Consider the following 19448-nt stretch of genomic DNA (forward strand, 5'->3'; position numbering starts at 1 on the left):
GGGCTCAGGTGCTCTGGTGAGAAGCCGGCCATGACAATGAAACTGAAATGACCTTCTCTGGATGACAGTTTTGGCAACACAAGGAAGTCAAGAGGAAGAGCCACTAATGCTGACAGGTAAAGGTGACACAAGCAGAGCCTGCAGTTGTTTAGGATGACAGCGTCCCTGCAACTGCATAAACGAAGAGGACAGCACCCAATTCCTGCGGTTCTGCCGCTAACCCGCTTTGGTCAGGTGGTGAGTGACGAACCCGCACCGTTCTTCTTGCTATTGTTTTAGTAAGATTCTTTGAACTTGCCCCTCAGAAAAGTGGGCTGCTGCTGGGCTGCTGTCCCCGTAGGGGCTGGCACAGACACACAGTCTGCTCAGACACTGCTCGGCGACCAGAGGCTCTGCTCCCCACACGGGCGCCCGGGCCCGGGGAGCAGGAGTCCGCGCAGCCACAAAGCAGACGCCCAGGGAGCTCGTCCCCACAGTCACCAAGTCATACTGAGACAGCCGTGGTCTCCACAGCCAAGTCACTGCTTAAAAGAGAACAAGTTCTACAGGAGTAACACCACTTCTTGTTCCGACGATGACACAACCAGCGGCATCAAGGGCCTGAGCCAGTCCTGATGCACATGATGGGCAGGTGCTCACCAGGGGAGGCCAGCTTACCCCAGAAAACCCCATCACAAGGAATTCAGGAGTGGGAGTAAGAAAGAAAAACCACGGACTGTTCAGTGGCAACCAGGGCTGTGTGAGTACCTCCACAGGGGCTGAATCCCCAGGGTGGGACTGTAAAATCCGCATAAATTACTACAAAATCAAAGAAAAATCACATATTTATTCACTTTCTAGATTTCACTTCCATAAGGAAGGAAACAGAAGCCTAGATGTGGTCAGGACAGAAACTTTCCTGTACCAGGAAGTTTTTATAAGTTTATATTAGAATAGAAAATAATCCCCAATGCCTTTGCCCGATCTTTTAGTAATAATTTCACAGTTTCTAAGCCTCTAAAAACTTGTGTCAAAATATAAGCCAGAAGGAAGGAACTAAGCCTCTTTTCACTTTTCCTGAAGCTCTCAGCAGAGTCTCTAAGGATGTGGGGAGTTCCAAGGCACAAAAGAGGCCCATCCTCCTAAAGCACTGATTTTCCTTTATTTTTTAAAAGTAATCTCTATGCTGAACATGGGGCTCGAACCCATGACCCTGATATCAAGAGTCATATGCTCTACTGGCTGAGCCAGCGAGGCGCCCTGCTCTTGATGATTTTGAAGTGTCTGTGGATTTTTGGTCTCTTAAACATTTTATACACAAAAAAATTAGCAGAGTCACACAATTCTACTTTAGCTAGACAATCTTATGGATCTTTCTTGGTAAGAGCCGGAAGAGTCAAAATTTGACTTGTAGTGTGCGGTGAGAAAATTTGGTCCTTTTATATTAACAAGAGCCCCTTGTGTGGAGTTAGTGCTGGGTCAAAAACAGGCAGCCAAGTATTCGTGGAGAAAGAATAGCGCTCTTACCAAACACCACATGTACTTGAGCGGCTGGTTGGAAGCCTGAGTGAGGTTCACAGGGGCCTTTGTCTCTTGGATGCCCACGTTAATGATTCATCTATTGGTCATTAGATACATGTGTACTTGTGTGTGTACACGTGGATTTTGTGTTGAGAAAGAGAAAATGAGCATGTGCACAAAGGAGAAACAAATTAAGTAGCAAAGTGTGTGATGGTAAAATAACATGTACTTATTTTCTTTAATAACAGTGCTTCTGGGAACATATGGAGGACTGAACAACACCGGCGTGTATTCAGTGAGGACGATGGATCCAACCTCTATCAGCACAGACTGCAGGAGCAGACAGCACCACTGACTGGAACCACTCTCCTTCAAAACCCGCTCTTGACTTTTACCAGTATGGTGCAATGAAGTGTCAAAAAGAGGAAATTCTGTAAAACAAAGAAACCCTAGGAGTTTAAATTCTTTGATTTTAAGACAAATGTGGGTGAAATGAGCAGTGCCTTTGAGAGCTTGCTTTACTGCAACGGATGAAGTGTCTAGGTCAGAGTTTCTGAGCGCATCACTGAATTGTTTTTTCCTTGAAGGGTAAGAGAATATGCTACCTCAAAATACGCCACACCGGCATATAAAAACTATTTTGAGCTGAAGGCAACTGAGAAACAGCAGATACAAAAAAAGCTCTCTCTTTTCCCCTATTTGCCTAAAAGCAGGGTGTAAATTTGTGCAGGCACTTGCCCACTCTGCCCCCTGACCAGGAAGGACAGAAGCTAATCACTGGAGACAACTCTGGACCCTCATTAGCCCACACACAGCTCCAGAAGAATTTACATGACAAACTTCAGGAACTGGCCGTTATCTTCCATTAGTCCTCCCTGTTTACCTTCCCACAATCTGCTACCCTAGAAACTTTAAGTCCTTTCCCTTTGTCTTGTCACTTTTCCAAAAATGTTCTGTTCTGCTGTTAATATGCAATATAAGCCCAAGCTCTACCCACCCATTTGAGTTACTCATCTCTGAAAGCTTCTACAGCTAAATGCAATGCATGTGTTAATAAACTTGTTTCTTTTTCTCTAGTCAACCTGTCTTTGGTCAGTGTAATTTATAGGGTCCCAGTCGGAAAACCTAAGATCTGTAGGGGGAAAACAGTCTTTCTTCCCCTACATTCTCAATGAAAAGTACAGTAACTACAAAAGGTAAAAACCCCAAATAAGGTGTACTAATTTATGGTTCACTATGTGATAAAGAGAAGTCCCCTAAGTTGGGATACTTAGCAGATTCTTCTTTAAGGCAGAATCTCCTCAGCAAACATCTGCAAAACAAAATCACCCACCACCCTATGAATCTGCAATCAAAACACAGTGTAACAGGTGGCGGAGAAGACGGTGATCACAGGGACCGTGAGCTATCTGCCATTCTCTGTTCTTTGGCAACAACATAAATTACAATGTTGGTGATAAAGCAGAAAATATCATGAGTCATGTTTCTTCACTGGAGAAGCTCTCTGATGATATTTCTTGGAGACAGTAACAGAGAAAGACTAACCCATTTCAGTCCACCCTATATGACAATTGACCGACCTGTCCACCACAGGACAGATGACCATGGACGGAGCAAGTTGCCACACGCCACCTTGGCAGATTCTGGCGATCTCTTCCTAGTATTTACCCCATGAAGTCGTGGACAGAAAACAAAACAAAACAAAACAAAACAAAACGAAACAAAACAACCTGCTGCCGTTGATAGCACATGTAAGACTGAGTCCTCATAATATTCTGAAACCAAGACAGAAAGAGAAACTGCCTACATCCAGCGCCGATCAGATGACATCAGCTCACTTAAATTTCACCTAACTTCCTGCAATTAAGACGACTCCGTGCAAAAGCATGTCCCCCCATGGAAGTGTGAAAGACTTAGATTAGATTTAGATTTCTAGTCAGGCAATGGGAAGAATGCTAAATTTGCCTGTATTTTTAACATGAAACTCAAGTCAAAAACTTTCACACTTGGGAAGGCCACCCAGGGTCACCTTCACAAGCCACCTCCTATGCGTTCCTAACCTTCCACCACAGGCTTGGTGGGGATGTGTCAGAAGTGCTGCTCCAGTGCAATCTAGTTTGACAGACAGAAAACAAAACAACACATTCAAGGAATTAAAAAAAGTTTCCACAGGTAAGCAAGATGACAAAGATTCTGAAAAATTTGCCATATGAGAAATACAAGGGAACTGACTGGTAAATATGTTAATTTCAGTCCTGATCAGACACGTGTCAGAGAACAAAGTTCAGGGCTCCAGGACTAGGGGCAGGTTCTGAGGAATTAATAAACTTAGTTGAAGGTTTAAAAGTAGAATTTCTGAAGAAGAAAAGAAGAGCCTGGACAACCAAACATATGTGAGAATTTATGATGACCACCCCTGCATGTTAGCTCCACAAAGGTCAGAACACTCAGAAAAGAACTTGCAAAAAAGACCAAGGAATGTAAGTTCATCATCATCATCATACACACACAGAAGTATTTACTCAGCTTCTAAAGGAGCCTATTTGTGGTATAAAGAGGGACTTCTACATAGTTCACGTCCCTCAAGAGTTTAGGCTAAATAATTCCTCACAATTATAGATCTGAAACAGCAAAATGGGATACCCACAAAAAGGAGAACTTGTAAGAATATTCTATAGTTTTAAAATGGAATCAAGAAGTGCTTAGGGGCAGGCAGACAGGTATGATGCACTCCAATCAACAGTTAAGTATACGGACTTGAGTCTCCATTATCATCCCTGCGATCCCTGAGTAATTCAGACAGGAAGCACATGACACAACTCTCTGGTCTGAGGCAAGTTCTGAGTGACAGTAGTAACTTGAACTGCACGTTCTGGTTTACCCCTGGTCTTCCATTCGGATTATAGCAGGTCCCTTGCACTTTGAGACCAAAGGCAATCCAGGGACTTCTACACCATACCATTTAATCCTGAAGAGACAGAACTGTTTTTCCAAAGAACTCATCAGGGTCACAATGTGAGTAAATATTCTTGAATTGCAAAATTCAGAACATGCCAAATGCCTATGGACAGCGATTTTCTTGTGAGAGAACACATTTCATAACATCTGTCAGGGAAGTCAGCATTTGGCGGTTGCTGCTTACATCAATGCCTCAGTCCTGCAGCTGCGGGGACTTTACCGCACAACCATCGGTGTCTTAACACGCCTCAAAGTAACAGGGGCTTCTGTAAAACTGCCGTGCTGGGTCTGCTGCCCCAGGAACGGCAGGTGCTGAGGTCCAATACTGTACTGACATCATATGTTAGCCAGAGGCAAACACATACACCCAAGAGAGGGTTACTCGTCGTAGTAGGTAAAGACAGAAAGGCGAAGACTGTCAGGAATCCCTCCTCAAGATAAGCCTAGGTGTCAACTTGTCACATAAGCAGAGGAGCAAAAGGAAGTGGCCTTCATTAACAGACTCCATTAAGCCCACGGACGGGCGGGAATGGATAAGTACTGGGTGCGGGACACCCACCGGAAGGCAAACGCACACAGGGCTGATGTGTGGGCTTGGGGTCACGTGCAGCCTTCTGTACCTTTCAGCCCTGAGCGGATGACAGTAGGAGACAAGTCGTCGTAGTTGTTCATTAAGCTGATGTCCCCCGAGGTGAAGCTGACAGTGAGCAGCGGCTTGATGTTCTGCACCGGGATGGGATACGCTGCTGGACCATCTGCCGGGACAAAAGTGCTGAGTAAAAAGGAGGCAAGGCACACATGACCCAAATCTAGGACACACTGCTGCAGTCTGGCAGAGGGCTTTAACAACTGCCTGACACTGCAGACCAGACTCTGGACTGGGATGTCACTGAGTAAGGCAACACTGTACATAGCACTCAGGAACTACGTGGGGCTGTCAGGAAGAGCGCCACCGGGGAACCCTGGAATGAGAAGCAGGACGGGAACAGACAGCCCCGGAGGCACCAGCTGGGGCTCCTTGGGCTCTGCGGTATGGTGATGAGAACACATGTGAAGATTATTAACTCATGTGTTAATGCGTCATGTTTCTAATGATGTGTAAACATAAATTATTATTTTAACGTCACATAACACGTAAGGATGGTGGAAAGAAGGATGAAAACAATTTCTTAATCTTGGTCCAATGTACAGAGAAAAGTTGCTTTTCAACACTAATGCCCTTTCATTGGACATTATAGGAAATAGGGAGCCACAGCAGCCACAACGAGTAAGTTTTTACTGTAAGAGACTCCAAACCTGGAGAGAAAGCCAAGGTTGGCTGTGGCTCATAAACAATTCTGCTGCATCTGCAGTGCACAGCCAGTATAAAGAAAATTCCGCTCTGTAAGTTCAAGGAGTACTCATGGATGCTAAGGAAGAACTGTGATGGGTCATGTTCTGGATTCTTCCACATGCTGCTTCAAAAGTAAAAGTCAGTCCCTCCCACAGGCCAAGATAAATGAGGGCTCTTTCAGAAGGCCCCCTGCAGGCCTCATACCCATGCCGAGTTCATCCCTGGGAGCCATCCGGAGTGGGCTGGCCTGACATCCGCACACTCGCCCCACCTCAGCCCTGCCTGTGGAGGATCCTCAGGTATTACTTTCCTCTGCTTCACTTTCAGATGCTGTACGTACCTACCTCTGTGCTCAAATCCCCTAGGCCACCAAGAAAAACCCAGCTCTATGTGAAAGGCAAATCCCAGTCATCCTCCAAATTGCCGCATGGCTCTGAGAAGGGAAATGTGTTAAAGCAGCAGCCGGGGTCTAAATTCTATCCTTGGACTCATTCTGAACCTGCTTTGTAACTTGCTCTCTAGATCTTGTTTTTTTCCCATAATACATGGGGCTAAGTGAATCTGCAGTCAATCTAGTAAAGTTCTGTTTTAAAAGTGGGCTGACAAGTATCCAACCTTGTATAACACGGACTTTATTACTATGAGGCTGGAGAAATAGTCAATACTTCACTCAGGTTGGGGCCTTACTAGGAAAGGGTATGTTTATGTCTCAGATGGAAGTACATTCTCCTTCCCCCAACCCCATGCACCCTGAAACACTACCCCCAACAGATCTAAAGTTTCTTTCATGTGGGGCGCCTGGGTGGCTCAGTCGGTTAAGCAACCAACTTCGGCTCGGGTCATGATCTCATGCTTGTGAGTTCGAGTCCCATGTCAGGCTCTCTGCTGGCAGCTCAGAGCCTGGAGCCTGCTTCAGATTCTGTGTCTTCCCCTCTCTCTGCCCCTCCCATGCTCATGTTCTGTCTCTCAACGATAAATAAACGTTAAAAAAAATTGTTAAAGTTTCCTTCATGTGAAAATGGTCATCTCCTTAAACAAACGACTGAACGAATGCGTGAATGTCTCTGGGAAGCATCATGTCTTATATCATGTCTGGGACAAAATGAGAGCATTCCAAGTACCAATGGGGGTAGATGCCAATGGGGGACACAGTTAAAGATCTATTCCCCGGACCAGCAGCTCACAGGATGAACGTGCCCACAGTCACCGGAGAGGGGAGCAGTGCGAGGACAGAAGTTCTGCAGCAGTATGACCAAGTCTGATCTCCTACTATTTCACAATGTATTTTTCCTTTAAAAAAAAAAAAAAAAAAAAAAGAGGAATGGGGTACTAGGGAAGTGCCATGGTCCTGAGTAGGCCAATGACGAATGCTGCTGTTGGTGACGGCCAGCATCAACATCAAAGGTTTCTGGCTTTTTGTGTGTGTATGTGGGAGGTGTGTCTGTCACATGTGTGGGAGATAAAATGCACTGCAAAAGTGAAGGAGGCTGGAGTCTGAAATCATCCCCACCAAGAGTCTGAAACCTTTCCTTAGGTCCAAATATTAAAAAACTAGATGCCAATTAATCTAAACTGACATTGCTGTGAGACTTACAGGGGAAGACAGGTTCTTCTGAACTGAGAAAAGGAAGTTTCCCCCCAAAAGACAGAAAAGGGGCATGGACAGCAGCCCCATGTACTGGCCTGCATTACAGGCAAAACTAATCCTTTTCTCACACAACTAAAGCTACAGGTTTTAATGACATTAGGGATTTGAAACACCACAGATTAAGTTATAGTAATAGCACAGCATTTCTCGTCTCCAGCTCTCTTTATTCTTGCTAAGCAGCTAAGCCCCACAACTCCCTAGGGACATGAAAAGGGTCATTTCATGTCTAGCGAAACCTAAGCCAACGGAGCTTCATCCACGTGCGCGGTGATTCTGAGAAAAGGGATGGCAGAGGGAAGACAGCCGAATCAAGACCAGACGTCAGGCTGCCCTGCCTTGTGCTTCACCGGAGCTCTTCCCAGTGGGTCAGGGGGCTGCACCTGTGGTGGACTTCACCCTCCTCCTCCGGCTTCCTACCTTGGGGTGGGGAGTAGTCGTCTGAGTCCGTGTCGCTCTCGCTGCTGTCCTCCACCAGGAAGGCGGGGCAGTTCCAGGACATGCTGAGGATGCCGTCGGACTCGTGCAGGAGCACGTGGGCCAGCATCCTGCCGTGGCAGTCCATGACGATCACCTGCCCGTCGGCCGTGCCAAACAGCACCTGCAACCAAGGACGGGAACCCTTGACGGACCAGGAGAAAGGACTGCGGTTTCTGGCAAAACTCATCACCTTAACTTGCTAAGATGTACAAAATATATTTAGGACTCAAAAAACAGAGAGGTTAAGTAGCTGAGGCGATACACAAAGCATTAAGTACCAGAAACTTAGCTGGCTATTAACTTGCAAGCATTTTAGTCCTCTAATACTGAAATGTGACTAATGGCAAAATAAACACATTTGTTATGGAGTATGGATATTTACAAATACCAGCAAAATCACTGTCTTTTTGCTGTTTTTGTTTTTTTGCATGTTTTGTTCTTTTGGTTGGAGAAGGAGGGTTAGGAAGAGGGTAATATTTATTTTTCTTGAATGAAAAAAAGCAGCAGCGGAGGTTTGGTAAGAATTTCTCAAATTGAGAAGAAAAACTTCAGGTGTATGTTTGACCAAAGAGAAAATATATTTGGTTATATAAGCAGGGTATCTAACCACATTTGGAAAAGATGCTCCTGAAATAGTTTGTCTAATGTTTTATTTGACTAAGAGGAACAGTCTTTTGTATTAATAATTAATGTTATAATGTATTAACAGTATTAACACATTCACTGAGTGCTTACTTTGTGCTAAGCACTATATTAAGAGCTTTACCTCACGTATTGTCAAAATAATCCTGGGAGTTAAGTACCAGCACTGTTGATAGAGAGCTCAGATGGGCCGGACACCCTCACTTCACCTGGTCTGGGGCGCACACGCAGGAATGTGCTGGGGGTGCAGGCAAGTGCATGGGCAGAGCTGAAGCACAGGCAGGGCAGAGGAGGGGTTAGCCCCCCTTCATCGGAGCAACAGAGGCACCATCTCACAGCTGCTCGAAGCCCCCTGACATGAGCTGTGTCTTCTAGCGGGATGACCGACCCCACGGGAAGCAGGACCTCCAGGGGGAGTACACCATGTTCTCTTCTGTTTTGGGTGGTGGTAGTTTCTGCATCTGTTGGCATTTAAAACTTTGTATCTTTTGTGTTTAATGAGATCCTTGTGTCCATCAGCAACTGATCAGGTTCAGAAGCAGGCAAAGTCTTTCCATCTTACAGATGCAGAAACAACCTGAGAGGTCAAGTTAGTTGACAAGGCCATTAGGTGATCAGACCACCGGGCTCTCTTACTGGAAAGACTAGGATTTACACAGAGGGAAAGTTATTTAGGGTGTGTTGGGTCCTTGCCTCCTTTTGCCATTAAGATTTTGACATTAAGCTCCTTGGGGGCAAAGACTGTCCACAGCTATCTCCCTGGCACCTAACAACTTTGGGTACAGAGGGCACTTAATAATATTTATTATTAAATAAAGTCAGTGACCATCAAAAGGCATTTTTAGTACATAAATCCTGACTATTAAGATAGATTAATTGCAGGGGAAGATATATTTCATTTAAGTAGCAAAACACTCACAGAATTTACAGAGCTGTTTTAGAATAAATCAACTGTCCATCAAACATTCCTTTAGAAACGCCTGGGTGACTTAGTCAGTTGAACATCCGACTTCGGCTCAGGTCATGATCTCACGGTTTGGGAGTTTGAGCCCCACACTGGGCTTGCTACTATCTGTGCAGAGCCCACTTTGGATTCTTTGCCTCCCTCTTCCTCTGTCCCTCCCCAGCTCACACTCTCTTAAAAATAAACAAACATTAAAAAAATATTCCTTTAAACGTGTCTGTATTTTAATGAATGAAAATTTTAAAAAAGGCTCAAACCGTTTTCTCCAGGGGCAATAAGGAATCTATTACTGCACTGGGCTTAAATAAAAAACACACAAACTACTAGGGATACAATAAAACACTTTAGAAGAAGCTGAGTTTTTGGCTAGCAATGGAGAAAACTAGTATCTGCTGGCACGTCTGCAAAGCCCTCGTGCAGCACTGGCACAGGGATCAAGACACTGGGGGTGGTCAGGCCTGCTAAAGCCCTGGAAGAGGCACCTGCTGAATGAGCTTGGTAGGCAGTTTTCAATGGTGATAAATATGGAATGTGACTTCTTGTAGCTTTAACTGAGATGTAAATTTATGTATTTCCAAGGAAAAAGATGTGTGGGAACCTATCAGGCCAATATCATGGGTGATGTCCCCAGGAAGCAGGCTGTTTTTGTCCCCCTTCCCACATTCTCCTTAATTTGCTCACGTATGTTTTGAAGAGCAGCCATGCCTTGGTGCTGGGTGAGGGGTTATTTGATATAATTTATGACTTCTGTTTCTAATAAAGATAGCTCATTGGCAGGCCACAGCCAGCAGCAGTTACTTTCACAAGTACCCAGAATTAATATGTACCAATCCCAAACAAGTTTCCACCCTCTGCTCTTATGGGTTCACATTACCCTGGTCTTCCACTGGTGCAATCATCACTATTTTCATACCTTTCTGTGCAATATTTCACTTCTGACTCCCATGCTAGACTGTAAGCTTTTCAGGGCATGGCCCATATGTGCTCTGCTCACTACTATCTCCCCAGGGACTGTCATAGTTGATGTCACATGGCAGTAAGTATTTGTGAAGGGAGGGAGGAAATGCCTCTGCATTGAAGGATATTTTGAGCAATGCTCACATTTTTCCATTTTAGAGAAGAACAGATAACAGACAGTAGAATAGACATCTAATTTCTGAATAAAGGATGGGTGACTTAGTGAGGCATCAGTGTTCAACATTACACTAAAGCCAGCCCCCAAATTCCCCGCCATGAATCAATTCCAACTATAGCTCTCCTGGGAAGATAACGCACTATTAAGATCAGAGAGAAGGAAAAAAGCAGCACTAACAGTCTAGTTGTCAAGCGGTGATGGAGGAAGTTACTGTGTTTGGGAAGAAGTATGTCACAGATAACTCGAGAACACTGATACAACATGAAATCAGATTTTTAAAAAATCTCTTCTATTTCAAGTTCTTTTCATGCCTAAACACTTCCAATGAGACAAAGCTTATGTGAGCAAAGGCCTGTAAGAGAATAAGCCAGAGAAGTCTAATAATATTGAATACACAAACAGGCACATGCGTCAATCTCTGCTTCTACTCCCTAATTCTGGTGCTTTAGATAGGTTGGTGCTGGCTCCTCCTTCCCAGCTGTGTCTCTTCTTCTAAGCTTGGTCCTGGGCAGTCTTCCCTCTCTAGGAGATCACAGTTGTGTTCATGGTTTCGAAGATCCTGTCCAAGGCTGGCTCGTGCTCAAGCCTCTCCCCTAAGCTCCAGACTCCCGCATCAGACTGACTACCTGCCATCTACACCTGGATGTGCAAAAGGCCCTTCAGAACCAACATGTCCCAGATGAAATGCATGACTTCATCCTTTCCCCAACCTACACACACACACACACACACACACACACACACACACACACACACACAGAGCCAGGTCCTCCTGCAGCAAAGACTGTGGCTTGTGTTTTATCTCCAATGTCTTGTACAGTGTCTGGTATAGAACAGGTGCTCAGACATCATGTGTGAAGGCTTTGGGGACCCACCACATAGAATTCATCTCATTCTAACCATGCCCCCCACAGCACTTGCAACTTCGCTGTTTTCGCATACCTCTTTCCCGTTAAACTGTGAGCTTCTTGAGGGCAGGTCTGCACCCCCAGGTTCTCACATGTTGCTGGTCACAAGCAAAAATGTTCAGGGACTATTAATAAGCATATTTCTGCCCAAAGCTTTGGCCTTTACTCAAATTTTCCTACAAATGAAGCAAAAAATTCTTTCCTTTCTGTTTTAAACTATCAAATCCTCCCATAAAACTGGCCTCCAAAATACTTGCAATAATGGATAAAGTAAATTTCTGTCTCATATTTTTCCTGCTGTTTTCTCTGTTGGATTGCAGGCTTCATGTCGGGGCAGGGACAATATTCCCTCTGTTACATGTACACCAAGAACCAAACAAGCTGGGAGAAAGCTGCTGGTCCTCAGGCCACACCTGTTCAATGGCTTTCCCTCACTTCAGGCAGTGTTTAGTAACCGTGTACTCCATTCTAAACTATCTTTAGATGTAATTATTTTAAAATATAACACAATTATTACCAGTAATTTAAAATGAACCAAGCCACAAAACAAAGGTGGTAGGAAAAAAGATATAAAATCATTCACAAGATTTACGTTTTGGAACCAGTGATATGTCATCAGTACTTTTATTTTGGGAGACCAGTATTCATCTAAATTCTTGAATAAAAACCATATTAGGAAGTTTCAACTATAAAAATACACACTTCTGTAAATGCTCACCTCTTTTGTAGCAGAGTTTAACTAGTAGCCATTGGAACTAGTTCCAGAAGGAATTGACCTTTTTGTCCATTTGCTTTTGTGATTTAAAACTAGGGGGGCAGATAACAAAGTGATTATACATTCCTACCAGTAACCTCCACCCTGTTGGTGGCAAATGTCTAAATGTGCCACGGTGGAGACAGGAATGAAGGGACCATGTCCCTTTGCTCTTTAGAAGGATTCTTCTCTTCAGAAATACCAATGAAGTCAAAATTTATTTTTGAAAGACCTCCCGATTGGGGTTTCAGAGCACTACCTTTCAAATGCTTCAAGACAGACTGGAATATTTTGCAACTAAAGAGTCACTGAAATCAGACAGTTGTAAATGACAGAATTTCTCAACTGATTAGCAGAGTATTTCCTGGAGTTTTTTTTTTTTTTTTTTAAGATGAAATGTAATTTCACAGTTGACTATATCAATAATTTCTAAAACAGACATTTTAGGACTTATTCTAGGGCACTTGGGTTGCTCAGTTGGTTGAGTGTCCAACTCTTGATTTTGGCTCAGGTCATGATCTCACGGTTCATGAGATGGAGTCCAGCATCGGGCTCTGTGCTGACAGCACAGTGCCTACTTGGGATTCTCTCTCTCTCCTCTCTCTCTGCCCCTCCCCTACTCATGAGTACTCTCCCAAAAATAAATAAGCATTAAAAAAAAAAAAAAAAAGAAGACTTATTCTGATAAATATGGGAAAGAAACCCCACTAAAAATATCTACAATAAAAAATTTGTACCTTTGGGTTAAACACGTAATTTTTGGTCTTTGCACTGCTTCACTGCAGAACAACCTCTTACAAACTAACTCATAAAGGTGACACACTATCCTATGTTTAAAGAGTTTCAGAGAAGGAAAGACTTTCTGCCCCAGGCATCAATTTTGATGTTAAGTAATTCCCACTGTTAGAACATTCTTCTCCAAATCTTTCAGGCTCCATTTTTAAGTCTATTCACCCTTCTAAGATGCCCACACATGGTTTCTGGGGTGGAGGGAAATGGTCTGAGTACACGTCTAATTAAAACACACATTTAACTAGAATATCTCCAGAAATCATTGGAAATAGCATTATCTCTGGGGAAACAGAGCTAGGTGGCTTGGGGATGGTAGAGGAAATGGGATTTTTCATCATATATCCTTTTGAATGTTTAAAATTTTACATCATGTGAATACAGTATTAAAAATATATTTAAATATGCACTGAATGAGGTAGAGAAAAGTGTTGCAGGAATACAGCTCTTTATCAGGTCTTTGGAGTAGGGTGAAAATGTGAGATCATGATCGGAGCTGAAGTTGGACACTTAACCGCCTGAGCCACCCAGGCACCCCTAAGATCATATCATGTGTAAACAGATACTTCTACTTTTTCCTTTCCTATTCAAATGCCTTTTATTTCTTTTTCTTGCCTAATTGCTCTTAAATTTCCAGGACCATGTTGAATAGAAATGGAGAGAGTGGTCATACTTGCCTTGTTCCTGATCGCAGAGCTAAAACTTTCAGTTTTTCACTGTTAAGCATGATATGAGCTGTGAGATCTTCATATATGGCTTTTACCATGTTGAAGTAATTTCCTTCTATTCTTAGTTTAGAAATTTTTATTATGCAAGTGTGTTGAATTTCATCAAATATTTTTTCTGCATCTATGGAGGGGATCATATGGTTCTTATCCTATATTCTGTTAATGTGGTGTATCACATTAGTTGATTTTCATATTTTGTACATCCTTGCCTACCAGGAATAAATCCCACTTGCCTACTGTGTATTATCCTTTTAATTTGCTACTTAATTCAGTTTACTAGTATTTTGTTGAGGATTTTTGCATCTATATTCATCAAGGATATTGGTCTGTAATTTTCTTCTAGTGTTTTTGTCAAGCTTTGGTATTAGGGTAATGCTAGCCTCTTAGAATAAGCTTGGAAGTATTCCCTGCTCTTCAAGTTTGGGGGAGAGAGAGAGAGAAAGAATGGTGTTAATTCTTTGAATGTTTGGCAGAATTCACCAATTAAGCCATCTGGTGCTGGCATTTTCTTTCCTGTGAGGTTTTTGATTACTGATTCAATCTTGTTGCTAGTTATAGGTCTGCTCAGATTTCCTATCTCTTTATGATTCAGTCTTGGTAAGTTGTATGTTTCTAGGAATTTACCCATTTCTTTTAGGTTATCCAAATTGTTGGCATGGAACTGTTCACAGTAATTTCTAATGATCCTTATTTCAGTGGCATTAGTTGTATTATCTCCTCTCTCACATTTTTTTTTTTTTTAAGATTTATTTTTAAGTAATCTCTACACTCAATGTGGGGCTCAAACTTACAACCCAGACAGAGATTAAGAGTCACACATTCGGGGCGCCTGGGTGGCTCAGTTGGTTAAGCGTCCAACTTCAGCTCAGGTCACGATCTCACGGTCCAGGAGTTCAAGCCCCGCGTCGGGCTCTGGGCTGATGGCTTGGAGCCTGGAGCCTGCTTCCGATTCTGTGTCTCCCTCTCTCTCTGCCCCTCCCCCGTCCATGCTCTGTCTCTGTCTCAAAAATAAATAAACGTTAAAAAAAAAAAAAATTGTCACACATTCTACTGAATGAGCCAGCCAGGGGACCCTCCTCTTTCATTTCTGATTTTTTTTGTTTTGTTTGTTTTCATTTAATTTTACCTGAGTCATCTCTTTTTTAACTTTAGAGTCTAAAGTTTTGTCAGTTTTATCGATCTTTTCAAAAAATCAACTCTTAGTTTCATTTTTTTATTTTTCTATTTTCCATTTCATTTTATTTTTGCTCGAAACCTTAGTATTTCCTTCCTTCTGCTAACTTGGCCTAAGTCTGTTCTTTTTCTAGTTCCTTGAGTTGTAAAGTTAGATTGTTTGAGATCTTTCTTCTTTTCTTTATTGTCAGCATTTATTGATATAAATGTCCCTCTTAGTGCTACTTTTGCTGCATCCCATAAGTTTTGGCAGGTTGTGTTTTCATTTTCATTAGTTTCAAGGTATTTTCTAATTTTCCTTTCAGTTTCCTCACTGACCCATTTGGTTAATCAGGGGTACGTTCTTAAATTTTCACATATTTGTGAATTTTCCAATATTACCTATACTATTCACTTCTAGTTTCATTCCATTGTGATTGAAAAAGATACCTAATTTCAATTTTCTTAAATTTGTTAACACGTTTTGTGACCCAACACATGATCTATTCTGGAGAAAGTTCTTCGTGTGCTTCAGAAGAATGTATGTTCTGCTTCTGTTGAGTGAAATGTTCTATATATGCCTGTTAGGTCCACTTGGTTTATAGCGTTGTTAAAGTCCACTGCTTCTTTATGGATTTTCTGTCTGGATATACTGTCTGGTACTGAAAGAGGGGCCGTGAACTCTCCTACCATTACAATATATATTGCTGCTTATTTCTCCTTTCAGTGCTGTCAATGTTTGCTTCATCAGTGTTTTATGTATTTAGGTTCTCTGATGTTCCATGCATATATAATTGTTCTATCTTCCAAGTGAATTGGCCCTTTTTCCATTATATAATGTCTTTGTCTCTTGTGACAGTTTCTGACAAAGTCTATTTTGTCTGATATAAATACAGTCACCGTTGCTGTCTTTTGGTTAACATGTGCGTGGAGTTATCTTTTTCCATCCTTTTACTTTCAGCATACATATGACCCTAAATCTAAAGTGAGTCTCCTACAGGCAACATATGGTTGGACCTTGGCTTTTTTAATCCATTCAGCTACTCCATGTCTTCTTACTGAGGAGTTTAATTCATTTACATTTAAAGTAATTATTGATAAGAAAGAACTTACTATTGCCATCTTGTTCATCGTTTTATGCCAATCTTATAGTCGTTTTGTCCTTCTTTTCCTCTCTTGCTCACTCTGCACTGAGCCAGGGGGAGAGGCTGTAATGAGTACTGCCATACTAATTCAAACACTATCTCAGTGGCCCCCGGCATGCTGTTAGCTCTTTGAGGCAGGTGAGATGGAAGCCAGTGCCTCAGCTGCACCCAGAAAAAAATCAGAATGTTGCACGTGTAGTTCAGTCCTTCCCTTTTCTTCCTAGGAAGAAGCTGAGAGCTGGGGTTTTTCTCTCAGTCACATTATACTTTGCTGGGAGTAGTGATGATGGCAAGAGGGTATCTTGAATTTTCCTACCAGCTTTGATGTGGCTGATTTCACATTTAACCACGGGTGCAGGAGTCTTTCAACTAGTTTCTGGATTTTTCACAAAGGGAGCTGGTCTGTGTATTATTGATTTGGTGTATCTGCTAATAAGGAAAGGAGGGTCCAGGGCTTGCTATTCAGACACCTTGCTCATGCTGCTCCCGCCCAACATATTCTTTAAAAGACGTACCTAATAATCCATTTATATGAATAACTGCCTTCCATCTTTCATTCTTAAATTATATTGTTAAATATAAATTTCAAGAAAGGTTTTTTATTTAATATATTTTATAATCTATCTATACTGTGTGTTCTGTACAGTGATTCATCAATGATATGTGTCCAGAGAAAACAAAGAGCAACGTAATTTTTAAACATCTTAATTACCATTTTCAGTCAACCAAAATAGCATTGACAAAGAAAGTATAAACACAGTAGCTGCACCTGTTTTTGCTAAAGAAAGCTATTTTCTCCTATAAAGAGCTCAACAGAACGTCCAGAATAACAAAAAGGAAAAACCAAAAAAAAACTAAACAGTATCAGTAGTTGCATAAAGATAGCCATGAAGGGTGGGAGGCCATCTGATTTCCTTTCCTAAGTAGGTTTCCATTATTTTCCTTGTTACTCACATCCTCCCTGCCTATTTTGGCAAAAACCATTCTTATATGTGTTCCGTTTAGGGCTTAAGATAAAATGGGTTTCCCTTTTGCAGTATACACTAATAAAAAGTCATGAGAAAATCTAATGGGGGGCAAGAAAGAAAATCACTCTTTCCAGTGGTTTAGATTTAAATCTAATTTCAAAGTTGTTCCCACAAACTGCCAGGTAGGCTACTCCATAGGTCCTTTAACCTACTTACAGTCCACTCACAATTGAGGGTCTTCGCCATAGAAACGGATCACTGTGATGTTATTCTAGCGAGTTGGTGGATATTAAACAATAATGATAAATTATTTGAGTACAAGAACTTGTGTGAGAGAGATCTCCATGTTTCTTTCTTGTTGTGCTGAACACAATGGCTTTAAAATCTTTCCAGTGAAGCTAAACCAATATAGCACCTATAATTATTACCTTAAAGGTCCAGATAGAGGACAAGGCACAGTCAGTGGAGTCACTCCAAACACCAGCACTTAATGGGCCAGCAAAGGGAAATATTTTCTCATGGTGAATAAACCGTCTTTGCAAATAATATATTGTGATTCTTTTTAATTTGGTTTCGTTAAATTTGACTTTTATTCTAGCAAAGAGTTGGCATCATCTATGAGGTAGTCATTAGTTGTATGTCAAATATCAGCCATTTACATTTATACAACATCACTTTTTTAGCTGAGAAAGCAGAGTTTTTACATTACTTTTTAAAGTTTCCTTTATAAATCTTTTCCTATCTTATAGTGTAAGACAAAGTAAAACTTCAGAATGAATACCCATCTCCTCTGATTCAACAGATGTCCTCCTTTAAAGCCATGGGCTAATCCAAGTACCAGACAAGTTATTTACTGCAATCTGACAAGAGCCTTCTTCAAATTAAAGAGGAGGTGTGAGCATGGCTCTGTGGCTATGGAAGGAAATGCCACATTCTGAAGAGGTTTATAATGAAGTAACTCATGCTATTAGGGATTTACTTTAAGTACAGCAAGTTAAAAAAAAAAGAATAAAGGGATAAAAAAGCAAATGTGGCAAAATATACAAAGGTTCTTTATTCTATTTACTATTTTTTTTAATAAAGGAGGAATTGATTTTATTCCTTTTTTAAAAATATTTGTTATTGAGAGAGAGACAGAGAGACAGAGAGAGAGACAGAGAGAGACAGAGAGGGTGCGCACATAAGTAGGGGAGGGGAAGAGAGAAGAGGGAGACACAGAATCCAAAGCCAGCTTCAGGCTCTGAGCCATCAGCACACAGCCAGATGCGGGGCTTGAGCTCACAAACCGTGAGATCATGACCTGAGCTGAAGTCAGACGCTCAACAGACTGAGCCACCCAGGCGCCCCTCTATTTATTTTTGATATGCTACTGATTTTTTTCTAATCAAAGTTTAAAAACTACCTAATTAAAAAAACTCTACAGGATTATTTATCACTTAGAATACCGGGGAATTAGCAAATCTTCTTGAGTTCCATCTTGGTACTTCAATCATAACCTTACACTTAAAAAGTAAACGAATAATTACGGTTGTCAACTGACTAATGTGTTAAAGTTTTCATTAGTACCTATGCTAGTCTCTTTTTCATCAATTACTGTCTTTGAAAAGATGTCGTATAGTAACGATGTAAAATTTGTAGTTTGTAAATTCTTTGAACTACATCAATTAAAAGGCCTGCACTGACCTTTAATGACCCTGCTACACTACCTACCCCAGTCCTGACTGCACTCTCCTCCAAATAGGAAATAAGCGTCATATGTTTTGCAAAGTGTGTACATAAAAACAAAAGGTACGATGGGTACTTTCAGTGATTTTTCTCGTTGCTGTCCCCCTTGTGGCACCAGCAGGATTTAAAGGTGGTGTACAAACACTGCTGGACTTGGGATCACCGATCACATCAGCAGATGCCACAGATCAGATCAGAAGGAACCACATGATGTGAAAAATTTCCTTTCAGCTGCCAAGAAGAGGCTTGGGATCTACCCTTTGTATGCAAAAGCAAAAAGAATACACCTTCCCTCTTCCTAGGTCAAAAAACACAAAAACAACAAAATGATAACACACCAGAGCAGAGGGTAGAGGACATGATGTCGCCCCACTTATATTTGCTATTTAATTATTTAAGACCTCCTTCTTTGGGGGCGCCTGGGTGGCTCAGTTGGCTAAGTGTCCAAATTAGGCTCAGGTCCTGATCTCAACAGTCTGTGAGTTCGAGCCCTGCATTGGGCTCTGTGCCGACAGTTCAGAGCCTAGGGCTTACTTTGGATTCTGTGTCTCCCTTTCTCTCTGCCCCTCCTCTGCTCATGCTCTCTCTCTCAAAAATATATAAAACATTAAAAAAAGAGACC

At 42.0% G+C, this 19448-nt stretch overlaps 1 protein-coding gene across 9 annotated transcripts in view; it reads right to left on the reverse strand.

The window, feature by feature from the left end:
- TULP4 (TUB like protein 4) overlaps positions 1-19448 on the reverse strand; it is a 177663-nt gene that overhangs the window by 34563 nt on the left and 123652 nt on the right. For all 9 annotated transcript variants that reach the window (XM_040448758.1, XM_040448757.1, XM_040448756.1 and 6 more), the window contains 2 exons: positions 7857-8037; positions 5079-5213 (listed from right to left, as the gene is read on the reverse strand). In XM_040448758.1, coding sequence (XP_040304692.1) covers positions 5079-5213; positions 7857-8037 — 316 coding nt within the window. The remainder of the gene's footprint in view (positions 1-5078; positions 5214-7856; positions 8038-19448) is intronic.

This window comes from Herpailurus yagouaroundi, unplaced genomic scaffold (genome assembly GCF_014898765.1).
Source record: "Herpailurus yagouaroundi ecotype Mexico unplaced genomic scaffold, PumYag 198, whole genome shotgun sequence".
Taxonomy (NCBI): Eukaryota; Metazoa; Chordata; class Mammalia; order Carnivora; family Felidae; genus Herpailurus; species Herpailurus yagouaroundi.